Source organism: Corvus kubaryi, unplaced genomic scaffold, assembly GCF_017639235.1.
Source record: "Corvus kubaryi isolate FWS band 111438036 unplaced genomic scaffold, C.kubaryi_AGA036_p1.0 37398, whole genome shotgun sequence".
Lineage (NCBI taxonomy): Eukaryota > Metazoa > Chordata > Aves > Passeriformes > Corvidae > Corvus > Corvus kubaryi.
Genome location: NW_024581137.1, coordinates 30,486,928 through 30,501,421, shown reverse-complemented (window position 1 = coordinate 30,501,421; position 14,494 = coordinate 30,486,928). Strand labels below are relative to the sequence as shown.

General features: G+C 36.4%; 1 protein-coding gene across 6 annotated transcripts in view; it reads right to left on the bottom strand.

Annotated features, from left to right (window-relative positions):
• The window catches only part of DGKB (diacylglycerol kinase beta), a 305,960-nt gene that overhangs the window by 268,327 nt on the left and 23,139 nt on the right, over window positions 1-14,494 (bottom strand). For 3 of the 6 annotated variants that reach the window (XM_042044451.1, XM_042044453.1, XM_042044456.1), the window contains exons 2-3: window positions 5,319-5,395; window positions 511-531 (exon numbers count right to left, since the gene is read on the bottom strand). The exons of 1 other annotated variant lie outside the window; for it this stretch is intronic. In XM_042044451.1, coding sequence (XP_041900385.1) covers window positions 511-531; window positions 5,319-5,395 — 98 coding nt within the window. The remainder of the gene's footprint in view (window positions 1-510; window positions 532-5,318; window positions 5,396-14,494) is intronic. 2 more of the 6 variants (XM_042044452.1, XM_042044457.1) reach the window with 1 other exon arrangement.

Here is a 14,494-nt window from a genome sequence, read left to right as displayed (position 1 = left end):
TTAACCATTTCTCTTGCAATTGCTGTAAAGTCACAATTGCTTAAAGCACACTATAAACCTTATTCAAATTATTAAATCTGCAATTTTAAGCCTGCTCCATACGAATGGTATTATATGGTTATAGAAATTGGTATTTAATATTTTTTCCTGAGACATGTTCTTGCCATTTCAGAATAATACAGATCATTACGAGATCTCACAGTAAAGTGAAATTTCTGTGAAAAGTATGGAACAAGTAATTTACTTGCTCTTAATTTGTTTCTCATATTCAACTCAATTAATGTTAGTAAAATTATGTACTGTGAATGAAAAAAATGAAGTTCACCTAATGAAAAATTCTGCCACCAGAAAAGGAGTGCACTCTGCTTTCAGATTTAAATATTACTCTGTTATCTGAAAGAATAGCCACATGCAGTATTTATTAATAAATACATCTCAGTGGAAGCCTACAAAATAAAAGATACTGCACCTACGCAAAAAGAAAGACAAAATCAAATCAGCATTACTTACTTGATTAAGTATATCTTGTTTCTGTAACACATGCAAGGAAAGAGAGAACATACATACATTAGTGCAGTGTCATAACACTCAAGCTCTGTTTTTTATAATAAAAATATTTTTAGTGAAAGGTTAGTGATTTAGATGAGATGGTTTAAGACATTCGATAGAATATCCCATTTTCTTGCATTAGCACATAAGTCAAGAAAATGGTTCTAAGTCAGCATTCTAGTCTTGATTAGACAGCGTAAGCAATTTATTTCTAAACATGCAATGACAGATAACCAAGAAAGAAAAATAAATATAATATTAGTCTTTCAACCCTGTGTACTTTTAAAAAGCATAAAAATTAATTGTTACCAAGAAGAGTCATAAATTAAACAAATTATCTGAACTGAATAATTCTAAACTCCAAGTGGGAAGGTCACGGAGCAGATGATCCTCAGTGCCATCACATGGCACATACAGGAGCACCAGGGGATCAGGCCAGGCCAGCCAGAGCTTCAGAAAGGCAGATCTTGCTTGACTCACTGGTCCTTGACACCTAAACTCCTTCTATGACATGGTGATCTGCTTAGTAGATGAGGGAAAGGCTGTGGATATTGTCTACCTAGACTTCTGTAGAATCTTTATCCTTAAGGTTGGAAAAGACCTCTAAGTTCTTCAGTACAGCCTTTGACACTGCATTCTCCTTGAGAAACTGTCTGCTCATGGCTTGGACAGGTGTACCCTTTGCTGGGTAATAAACTGGCCAGGTAGTCAGACCTAGGGAGTGGTAGTCAGTGGAGTTATAACCAGTTGGTAGCCAGTCACAAGTGGTGTTTCCCAGGACTTACCAAGTCCTGGATAATACCTTTATCAAGGATCTGGGCAAAGGTATTGATGCCTTAGGTTTTAACTTTCATATTTTTCAAATCCTGTACTGCCTAGTGTGTAACTGAAGTGTCTTGTAGCCTGTTAACTTCTGCTCTCTCGTGCTAGGTAGATATAACAAAGCCTCTCCAGGCCTGCTCTCCAAGGACTCAGACTGTCCTAGGCCCAAGAAGTATAAACCAAAAAGCCTCTAAAGGGGGGCAAGCTGAGGGGAATTACATCATTAAACTGAAGCTTTAATTGGAGAATTAACCCTGATATGCAAATGAACCAAACTTATAAAAGTGTGAAGTGTCGTCCATCTTGGGGTCTATCTTGGCAGTAGCCTGTGGCTCCCGAGAGGGTACCTTTGAAGGCCTTTCAAATAAATACCTGCTTTTATTCCCTTACTCCTGTCTAGTCTCTGTTTTTAGTTGGCCTCTCAAGGCATCAGTATGAATTGCACCTTAGTCAGTCTGAAGATGATGCCCTGTTGGGCAAGAGCTTTGATTTCCTACTTGAGGGTAGGAAGGCTCTGCACAGGGATCTGGACAGGCTGGATCAACAGACTGAGGTCGATGTTATGAGGTTCAACAAGGCCAAGTGCTGGGTCCTGCATTTGGGTCACAATGAGCCAAGGCAGCTCCACGGGCTGGCAGAAAAGTGTCTGGAAAGCTGCCCAGCAGAAAAGGAGCTGGGGGTGCTGGTTGACATCCAGTTAGACATGGTCCAGCATGTGCCCAGGTGGCCAAGAAAGCCAGTGGACTTCTTGGTAAACAAAAAATTAGGAGGCACTCAGAAAGGATGACAACACTAGGACCACAAGCACACAATGCTTGTAATGGGCAACACAACTGCCCATTTTAACAGTCTGTAGCTCTATCTGCTTTCCTAAGTCTTGCCAACCTATTCAACACTCCCCTCAAAGTGAAATGATTGAAATTAATTAATATAAATAGATCTCAAATGATGAAAAGAATATTTATCGATCACAGCTTTCCTAGAGGCTGGTCTTAGCCTACCTATGTGTCTTATACCATGTATAAAATCCATTCTTAATTACCTCTTTGATATTGACTTAGAGAAGAAGGTGAAAGGGCAGGTGTTCAGTAGCATTTGTGAAATTTTAGGCATCTCCCTTAGATTGAAATCAGAAGGTAAAAGCTCCATAAATAAACTCCCTATAGTAGATAACTTTCTGATAAGTAGATACACCATTTCTGCTAAACCCAAAACCCACTCACTGAACAAGATATAAAATAATATAAAAACAAACCAGATTATTTCAGGTTGCAAGTTTTGAGTACCAATGGCTTTTCTTTTGCTATTTGCATTCCATTAGATCAGCTTGTGATAAAAAACTTCTCTGTAAAACCAATGGAGCAGAATAAATTCCTGAACCCTTTAAATATATAAGTAAATATTTAAAGAAATATATCGCTCTTCTAAATTTGCCATAGCTCTATGTCGCATGTTTACTGCTAAAAAACTGGCATCATCTTTTGGTACTTTAAAAAAAAATTGGGAGTATTTATAAGATAATGATCTAGGGAAGAGAGAGGTAAAATGGAAATATGATGGTATCCTCTACAAAACACAACAACAAAACAGCAGTGCTGTCCAGAATATATGGAAATAAATAGCTGCACTAAGATTGATGCCAGCTGGATCAGTTAATTTTTGTCATCTCATTTACAGATAATAATTAATTACTTACACCCAATCCACAGAGTCCTCATCCAACCACATAAAATCAACTTGCAAATCATTCTGTAAAGAGTTTATCCACACAGCAGGCTGAATGCATGCCAGAAATATGGACACACCTGTGCAAAGGCAGTTCGCTTGTCAGAACAGAATATTCACTCAGTGGCAGAGGAAATTTTAGCCACTTTGCTTCCAGTTCTGCAGCTTGTGGGACGAACCTTGAGCTAACAAATCTTAACAGATCCAAAGCAGATTTGTTTCTAGCCAGGTTTTCTTTATGTTGCACTCTCTGAAGTCTAAGTGCTAAGCAGCAAAGTACAAAAGCTGTCAGGGTCAGCCTAGGTCCAGTATTGACCCAGGAGTAGTGAATAGCTTGATTCCTGCTGAAGACATTGAAGTCCTCACAGGGTGTCTGTCTTGAATTCCTTCCTTCCCTACCCTCCTCCTGTCCTGCTCCCTGCCCTGGGTATTCTGCTTCTCTATAATTCCTGGATGTTTCAGTACACTGGTAGAATTCTGCAAATGAATAGCTGTGAAAAGAAGAACAGGGAGATACCATGCAGAGTCACAGACTCATCTCAAGACCAGTTGTGTTTATTAATTCCAGTTTTGCACAGATTTTGCCAATTCACCTGGCTTCAGTCAGAACAGTTTTCCTGGGTACCCATCTTGCCATGACTCAGCTTCTGTGTAGCCCCAAACTGGAAAAATTACTTTGTTAAAAGAGACTAATCACACCACTTTCAGTAATCACGTTTATGGAAAATTGATAATTTGAAAATATGTTACCTATGCGGCAACATATTATTTAAATATGCATAAAATGCACAGTTATTTTTTACTTTAACAGGGTAGATTTCACAAAACTGAACATGTTTTGTTATGTTGATAACATGTATGATAACTGAAAATATGTGAAGAATTTAAAAGAAAAAACATAGAATAGATTAAGACCATTTTATCAGTTCACATTTTTCCTACAAAAAGAACAAAACCAAAAATATGTCTATATTCTAAAAAAAAAGCAGAGAAGGATGGTCCTACAGCCTAGGTCTCCCTATGTTACACTGGGGGATAAAGTAGATGATCACAGTATTCCCATCCATTTATATTCTACAAATGTATTTAACTAGAAACCTGGAAATTTAAGATGATCATTTATGATAATCTAAGGATCAGCTTACACTATTTTACTGAATTACAAAAATTTTTTCTCATAAACTAAAATGACCCACATTATGCTTTGCCAAGTTCAAAGCATCAAACAATTTTTCAATATCTATTAAATTAACTCATTAGTTGCAAGTAATTGTATTATTGCCAATAAGTTGTCAATAATTTTTGTACTTTACATCCTGAAATGTAAGATCAAGTAATTTTCATAATGGTTAGCACATTTTTCTATCCTGAATTTCACAAAATGTGAGCACAGTCAGAAGTATTACTATTAGAAACATTACTGAAACAGGTTTTTATTTAGCTACATTCTGAATCACGCTATTAGGATGTGCTAAGTGAATGCAAATTTCAATTGAGGATAAGAAAAGAAAACAATCTGGCTTTTTCTACCAGCCACACCAGAATACTTTGTCTAGTGGTGAATCTGTAGTGACAGTGTGCACACACAGCTTTTTTTTCAGCTGAATTCTTTGTTTCATAACATCAGAAAATCCCACTACTAGAAACAACACAAGAGAAACAGAATTTAAAAAGAAATCTTAATGGATGTTACTTTTATAACTTTTGAAATTATGCTTGACATTTCCAATCTTAAGAGACTTGAAAACCATATTAATCTTATTCAAAGGGTTGTGGAGGTGTTTTGGGGGGTTGTTTTTTATTTTTTGCAGGGGTGGTGGGGGGGAAGTCTGTGCACTGATTTTGGCTAGGATAGAGTTAATTTCCTTCACAGTAGCTTGTATGAAGCTTCGTTTTGGATTTGTGCTGGAAACAGTGTTGATAACAGAGGGATGTTTCAGGTATTTACAAAGAGTCAACGTCTTTTCTCACCCCAGCCCACCAGCAAGGCAGCTCAAGGTACATAAGAATTTGGGAAGGGGCACAGCTGGAATAGCTGACCCCAACAGACTATAGGGATATTCCAGATCATATAGCATCCTGTTTTTTTTACTTCTCAAACAATTTCAAATACCCCAAACACCTGATTTATAATTAATCTTCTATTTCAAATGCTTAGAATGGCTACAGAATTTGCCAACTGTCCCCCTCATTTCTGATCATTAAGAAACAAGAAAAATTACCCCTTCAGGATTATATTTTGCTAACACACCACTGCCATGGAATTCTTCTAAGACATCCTTAATTTTCTTGGTGGAATCTGAGTAAAAAAATAGAGAGAGAGAGAAAATGAAAATACAGAACACTGATTTACATAACATGAACAGTAATTAAAGAAAAAACAATCAAAACTGCTAATAGCTTTTCGCAATACACGTCAGTAATTTTCTGTAGCTGTATGAGAGCTGTGGGCACAAAGAAAATGAGAACATACTCTACCCTCTTCATGAGTACTGTAAAAACCAGCCAGTAAACACAAAATGCTCAGAAATGAACACTCTTTGATCTAATCCTTAACTATTAAATAGCATATTTCTGAAGGAGTTTTTTGCAGGACTATTTTAAGTCACTTCTCTTGTCCTTGAGTCAACCACAAAACATGGTCATTTCCACTAGCACAACAAAATCTCCTTTGGCAGAGCTGCCAGTGAGTAGAGGAGCTGGACAATATCAAGATAAATGGGAACCTTGCAGAAAAAACTCTTCAGTGCTCACATCACAGAAAACAAATGTTGCTCTCAAAACCTCAATTTTTGCAGAGCTCTCAGGTATTCTAAAAACTGTCAGCTTCAGTAACTTTTGTCTAACCGAATTGTGCAAATCCCTGCAGGTCAGAATCACGTAGATATAATTTTTCCAATTTAACTATGGGCAGAATAACAAAGCAATTATTCCAGTAAGTAGCCATTAAATAAAACCTTTGAACTCATATTCACTTAGAATTCATCATGCACACAACCATCTTTTCCACATTAAATAACTCAGCAATACAATAAAAATAACTCAGTTTTTTTCTTAAAAATGCAGTAGTTCAGTGTATAAGGGTCAAATCTGCATAATGGCCACAACACTATGAATTAGTAATGAGTTCCAATTCAATGAATAAGAGAATAGGTGAACTTTGCATCTGCACTTTTATTTCTACAACAAAACCTGGAAGGAAAGTAGAGAAGCAAAGAATGAACCAAGAACAAGACTATCTAAAGCAATTATTTAGGCATGTAATATTAGAAACCTTAGGACCTAATATGGCTTTTACTAATTAAATAAACAAAATATGGCATTGTAATAGTTATTAGACTTTAAAGAAAACCATCATCTTAAACCTGACTCTAAAAAGTACATTTATCAAATTATGTGACCTAAAAGGAGAAAATGTAGCAGCCAAGGATTTGAACAATAGTTACATAACAGTTCTGTAACAGCTCATAGCACTTATAAACAGGATACAACACTAAAATTCAGTTTTAAGAGATGCTGGAGGAGTTGTTTCCCTCCCACTCTCATATACAGTTTATACAGTAAAAAGAATGGCTTTTCCCAGCGTTTTTCATTTATCAAATTTTCTTAAATAAAAACACCTGGGACTATGTGTGGCCTCAATAAAATTGTTTATTTTAATTGGGTATATTTCAGTTTTACTGCCAACTGTAAGCAATGGAGTTTAGCAGGTCTCATGGGCAGTCAAAGCAAATATTTATTTCATAAAATTATCTATAATCTTATTGTTCTGTCATTTGAAATAGAACAAAAATCACAAATTTATGTAAACAAAAACAATATAAGTAATAAATAAACAACTATGTTCAGCAACAAATTTTATTATCAGCTGTGATTAGAAGCTGGTGGGTTAGACACTTACTGACCAGGACAAGCACACAAATTGATGACTGACAAAAATTCATTTTTTATTTGGCTTCTATAATTTTAATATACTTTTCAGTATTGATATACATGGTTGTATATAAAAATCATTGCATCTTATGATAACGATGTCAATAACTACAAAAGCAGCAGTGTGAGATGAGCAGGTGTTATGGCAGAGGTGATTGAACCTTATCCTAAAAAAGGATTTTTCTGAACTTTAGAGGAAAGACAGCAAGGTCTCCTCACACCTCTTTTATTATCCAAATTAAAAAATACATAAATAAAATAGAAATGGACTGCTTTCTAGAGGTTTTAAAACAACGTCTTGAGGTTTTCTTTCAGCAATGACCATGCTTTCATTTCATATTTTGCCAGATAGTCTACTCATCTTTAAATCAGTATTATGCCTACGCAACTGTAATTAAAACCAAAACCTATGTCATGTTACTTATTGAAAATAAATTAAATTGTTGCTTTCCATTTTTTCATACTTTCCTCAGTCAAGTATCAAGATAGAAAATATGCTCTATAGCAGCAACAACACTTTTCACCTTTTTCATGCATGAGCTTAAAACAGTCACATCCAAAAAGCACAGATAGTTTCGTGTTTGAAGTAACTGTCAAGAAAAAAAGGTCTCTAGATGTAAATTCTGCTTTAGTTGTCCAGCAAAACTTTTCAAAAGATTTCCACATTCAGGTAAGTAGCTGTAATTCTTTCGAGTACTACAGCCAAGGCAGAATCATTTTTTACAATCTTTTGTCCACAGTCATTCAATCATTTTTCCAGTTCATGTGACAGTATCCAAGCTAAAATAGAGATCTTTCAGAGTTCTCAAAATGACATATCGATATTTTAAGCAGAATGGCAACACACAATCTTCTGCCTGCATACTCTTTAACAGTGCTGACAACCCTCAGAAAAAATTAATTCTTCTTCCTCAGCCTCAAGTAGGCAAATATTGGGAACATGTTCCATCTTTAATAAGTTGACATAAAGGTATGTCAACTATTTGAAGAATAGGATTATTTTCCACTCTTATTCAGGAATCACATTAAAAAAACCAAAAAACCAAACACCAACCAAAAAAAACTGTCTTAGAAAGCCCTATGGACTGGAAACTCCAATAAAATGTTATCAACTCTACTTAAAAAATAGTCAAGTACATGCTTTCCATCAAAAAATAGGCAAAAAAATGCATAAAATATATACTAGAAGTAACTAGAAATAACTAGAAATTTCTAGAAGTAACTAGAAATTTTTCCTAAGATTTTTTTTCCTAAGCTTTCTAAATAGGAAGTAAAAACAATGGTACAGTTTTGTCTGATCCAAATCATCTACATAATCACTGTAAAATGCTGGTGTAAACACAAACATCAGAACAGATTCTGTATTCCCACTGTTTCCTAAAAGTACAGATGTTCTGCATGCCTTAGCAGCTTAGCACTTTGGAGCAATTTCAGTAAATTCATAAGTACCACTCATGTTAAAACACAAACATCATTTAAAACTCTGTTGGATTACTTAATTTTTAAAATCAAGGACAAATCCCTTCTTTGTCTAAGTCTCTGCATTCCAAGCTCTCCTCAAGAGAGATAGTTTCCAAATATGTGTATATATATATATAGTATATAGCCTGTCATGGCAGTGCTTAAATCCCATGTTATCTGCAAATTTATAGCTGGCACAGTACAAATTTAATGTAGCTTGAAATACAATGTTGTTTCATGAAAAATCTCTGTTTTCTTTGTTTTCACAATTTTGCTATTTTTATTACCCACTAGGGCAGAGCTTTGGGTGTCCAGCCAAAATACAGAAGAGCTTCAATTCTGTCCCCTGCCTGAACTGATTTCAACTCTTACTGTTCAACCCATCTTCTGTTGCAATTTACATTTAGTCAAGAGGCTGGAAGGAAAAAAAGGGAAACCGTGGCCCAGGATTCAGAGTTTGCCTTGGATGAGGTGAGATGTTGTTTCCTACCCATGATGGTTTGACAGTGAGTTTGGGGCAGAATAAATAGGCAAGGCATGGTGGGGAAAACTGCTAACTGAAAAGCTGTTATAAGTACATGGGAGAAAAGTAGCTGGATTCTACACAGTGCTGCAGAAATTCTGTTTTAAATTAAGGCTCCAAAACAATAGAGATATAGAGGTGACTTGGGATAATGTCGCATTTTTTTAGAATAAAAGCAAAACAATTAAAATAATGACACTAGAAATATGAAACCTGCATATATAAAAGCAAAAGTATCAAAGTGTCTGATTCTTCCTTAACTATCTTTCAGCCCTGACAAAGATACTTTTTATAACCAAAGACAAATTTACATACTAAGTTCAAAACCGTTTGAGGTTTAGCCCACATTAAAAATTATTATTCATTTTTTAAAGTGACTCAACTTCATATGAAGAAAATTGAGCATTCAGTTGAGACTGGAATTTGGTATATCATTTCTCCTATAATCAGAAAACATGAAACAGAAGGAAAACTTTCCCAGATCACACACTTTGCCTACATGTTCTCCCCATCCTCACAGAAAAGTCCTTCAAGAGAATTTTTTTCTTGAAAAAAAAGACTCATAAGACAACTTATATAAAACTCACATGCTATGTACACAGAAATGTTTTTCAGTTCAAAAGGAAATAAGCATTAGAAAAAAATTATTCTGTTATGAGTTATAATTCTCAACAGAAAATCATAACAACCTGCATATTTATTGGGCCATAACTAATTTTAACACCTACAATAAAACGTAGAGTAATAACCACTTTCTACCTCTATATCCCTTTTGTAAACTTAATACAATATGAAACACATCACATACAAAACATAAAAGCTTCACGGATTTTCTCTACATCTTATTAGGGCTTAGAAAAGCAAAAGGTCCAACCATACACATGCAATTTTCTGCATGCCAACAAAGCCTAGCTCCAATTCAAAAGCTCTGCTTGACAGATAAACCAAAGAGAAGCACTGAGAGAAATCCAGCAATCAGCTGACATTACCGTTTTTATACAGGTTCTTATTCTATGGACTTTTCTTTCTTTTGTGGATGCAACAATACAGTAACGTGTGTGTATCTAAATTTATACCCATAACTTCTTTTTCTTTTTGCCTAGTTCATTTTGTTCAGAGAACTGGATAATGCTTTTACTCGAGCTATAGCTGTGCTTAATCTAAACCTTTACTAGTCTAGAAATTCCAGTATATTAAAGCAGCCAAGCCTGCCAACAAACCTGTATGCAGCACCATTGAGCAAAGACTGTTCACCTTTCAACAGAACAGTTGTTACAGTAAAGACGTGGCTCATCGAGCATGACTCAGGCTTGCAGCATGTCTGTGTTGGTACGAGATGCCTGATGGTTGTTACTGAACTTGCAGAAGGCAGCAGCTTACATGTCCTGCCCATACATATGGCTGCAGGCTCACTGCCAAAGCTCTTTGAATATAGGTCACACCTCAGTTTTGGTTCATGATTTATAAGTGGTCTTTTGATGCAAATTTCACAAAGGAAACAAATATTTAAAACCTTTAATAGGGTAAACACTTGATTTTGGCTTTCTTTTAATGAGAATTTAAAACCTATTGTGGCCTTGTAAAAAATGGCCAAGAAGAGAAGGCAATCACTGTCCCGTGGCCTAAAGGTGACCTCCTAAACCTGCTGTTACCAATGGTTTGGGTAACACTCTGTAATCAGAAGAATTGGACTCCATCCTCCAGCAAATTACATTCTCATTGAATTCTATGACAATTAGGAAAATCGATTCTTAGAAAGTCAGAATTGGATGATGCCGCCTAAATAAATACAGTGGCAAGTGATTTCTGCAACAGGGAATGAAGGAGGTAGAACAAGAGAGAAGTAGGAGCAGCAGCTCCTGCTGCAGAGGAAAACCTCCTCCTGACACCCAAAGCAGAAGCTGCCTCTTCCACCCATCCTCCCTGCTGGGGCTCAGCAACACAAGGAGCAAGACAGATTCATTTTACCCATTGCTATGAACTAAATGATACTTGGACAAGGACTTCTTTGTGGAAATAAGCAATATTGACTGCGTGTGCCAACACATCTTTAGTCCACATTAACAAAAAATGTCCATCAAATCCCTCTTCCCCAAGCAAATGTTCAAGTGAAAAGTATATGGCAAATAACAGGGAGTTGGGGAGGCTTAATTTTAGTCTGCTAGTGGGATGAGCTTTCAAAGGAAGAAATAAGTAAAGGACAAAAACAGACTCCAGAACTTGAGCAGAACTGCAGCTAAGTTGTGTGTGTACTTAAAAACTGTCAAGTAAGAAAAAGAATGCATCAGATTTTTACATTGTAAAATGACTCCAGCTAACTTTCTTAGTGTCTTTTGGACTCCTTTGTTTCCTGGCATCCTGAAAATTATGTCTTCAACAGTCTGAAAGCTCCTCAGAGTGCATCTCTGAGAGGAAGATTCAGGATATCAGGGTGCTGTCAGTATTTGGGCTCCGTGGGACCAGGACCCCATGGATGCTCTGGGTCAGCAGGGCAGGCCCTGACCACCAGGGCCTGTCCCATCTACACAGGTGAAAGGGGGCAGCCCCAGGGCTGGGCATTGGGCACCTCCCTGGGGACAGGGCAAGTCCCCAAGACTGTCAGCCTCTTAAAAAGCACTTCGCACTGAGACCAGGAAGGAGGAGAAGCCTTGGGAGCTTCTCCAGTCCTCAGATCCCATCATCACAACTGTTTGAAAACTCATACAAACCTTCAGAAAATAATAGGTGCTTGTTTATTTCCCTTTCCTCATTTCCTGTTTATTTTTTGATATTTTTGTTTATATCTGATAGAGGCTCCCAGCTCAAAACTTTTTCAGTTAGAATGATGACAAAACAATTCTCTATTAAATTAAGGAAGGAATAATGTTGATAACGTATTTCACCCCAAACACTAAATCTAAGCACTAAGTAGTGAAGATTCAAATCAGTTTGGTTAGAAATTTAGCAGGTATTATTTCGGATTTTAAGTGGAAAAAGGGAAATGGCTTCGTAAGTTTGAGAATATTTCTACTGGTTTTGAAATGTACATTTTAAAAAATACGCTAGTTCACTTGTTTCTGTTTTCCCCAAAATGCCACTCCTCGAATCCTGTGTTCACACCAAGAAGGATATTGAGGTGCTCGAGTGTGTCCAGAGAAGGATAATGGAGCCAGGGAAGGGTCTGTCACATAAGTCCTACAAGGAGCAGCTGAGGGTACTAGAGTTGTTTAGCCTGGAGGAAAGAAGGCTCAGGGGAGACCGTAATTCCTCTTTACAACTCCCTCAAAGGAGACCATAGCCAGGTGAGGGTCAGCCTCTTCTCCCAGGCAACCAGCAACAGAACAAGGGGAAACAGCCTCAAGTTGCACCAGGGGAGGCTGAGATTGTCTACAAGGAAAAATTTCTTCACTGAAAGCGTGGTTAAGCATTGCAACAGGCTCTTCAGGGAAGTGAAGGAGTGATCATCCCTGGAAGCGTTCAAAAAAGCGACAAGGTACTATATGATGTGTTTTAATGGGCATGGTGGCACTCAGTGAAAGTTTTGACTTGATGGTCTTGGAGGTCTTCTCCAACCTTATTGATTCTGTGATTCTCTGAACTTTCATATTTGTATACTTTGAACTCATAACCTATTTAACCTAAACTTCTTTGAACAGGATATATTGCAAGACAAAATTTCATAGCTACATCTGGTTCTTCTGCTCTTCCATACAGCACAGACAGTTCTTGAAATGATTTTGTCCTCTTCTTGAGCACAAAAGTTTTTCCCCATTTTGCTTAATCATGTTTCTTGTTTCCAAAAGTATCAAGTTCATTTTACCCTTCCTCTTACAAAGTTTTAAATGTTTATACAGTGACAATTCTTGACATCGCAAAATCTGTGTTTCTTGCAATCATGATCCTCTATTTTAGTTTATCTTGGGAGCAAAACCTTTAAAGTCAATTACATAATACCTAGGCCATAAAACTGAGAGAAGTAGCAACACAAGTACACATGGATCTGGACCTTGAACTACAAATGAGGAAGGCTCCTGCACTTGCCGTGAATATGTACCAGTATAAACTGGATTGCCCTTTTTCTGTCCTAAATATGATTCCTAAACTTTTGTTCTCAGTGGTCTCATGCTTGGTGTAGTCATGAAGAGCAGCTAAAAATGAGATCACTAGAGCCTGTTCTCCCCAGGACTCAGAGAAACAAGCCCTGACAATGCTATCAAAAGCTTTTCAACATTTAGTGGCAATCAAAACTATCAGAAACTCTATCAAGCAGAGTAGTGCTGCCACTGGTATTTTGGCATGTCCAAAATTCTCTGTTGCCTGACTACATTTGGTTGGGAAGACTCCACATGATGCAGATACATAGACAACGTCTATGTATCTGCATCATGACCCTGTATACAATGTTGCCAAGCCCTTGCATTTTCATTTATATATAAATACACATAGACGTAATATGCACAATTTGAATTCAGATGAGTTTTTGTAATCAGCAAGATATTACCTGATCTAATATATCAAATTTTTATAAAAAATTAGCTTAAGGTGGTCACATACAATTTGGGAAAGGGAAACATAACATGTCTCCTTTACATTCTACGCATCTTTGGATAGCATAAGCAGATTTGGCCTCTTGGGGCAAATATTTCATGTTTTTTTAAATTGTGCTCCAATTTACATAAGAAATTGCCTGAAGGTTCATGACTCAATACTCCTGACTAAAAATAAAATTAAAAAAAAAAAAAAAATCATTATTCTGCGTATGACATTTCTCCAATTTCTATTTCCTTTGTAGAATATTTTTAAGTTTGTGCATGTTGAAAGTGTTGACACTGCAACAACAGTCCTCATTGATAACTGTTTCAGCTGAGAATCTTGCCATATATATTTTGGATTCAATCTTTGAGTACTTCTACTATTACACGTGTTGAGCCTGCAGAAACATTATTATTATATAAAGTTTAAAGTTAGTCACTGAAAAAGTAACAGTTTTATCATCCATGGGAATGAGCTGCTAGCAGACATCTGCCTATGAGTCGCAGCTTCCCAACCATTGCTTAATTACAAAGGCATGGTATGATGCAGAGATTGTTTCCACTGTGGTATTTATGCATTCGGCTACCTTATAAGGCTACTGAAAGAGTTTACTGCTAAATAGATAGAATTAAAAAATAAAAGTCAAAGGAAATAGGCTACAGACTGATCAGTTAAAAATAAAAAGTCATTTCCAGTTTAAGACCTAAATTCTGGGATAATTGTTCTCCTAATTGCTGTAACTTGAAGTTTAATGAAATAAACAAATGGTAAGAGACTACAAATGTGTCTTAACTCTATGATAGGAAGTTTTTGAGTTTGCCTATTTTCATTACTACAGCAAAGCAAGTCAGTATTTATATTATACTTTCACACATTAAATAAGTTTAATACATGCTCATTTATCTTAACAATTGTCATTGTAAATCTATCCTGGGATAGATTTTTATGCTCATTGCTCTAAAAAACAAA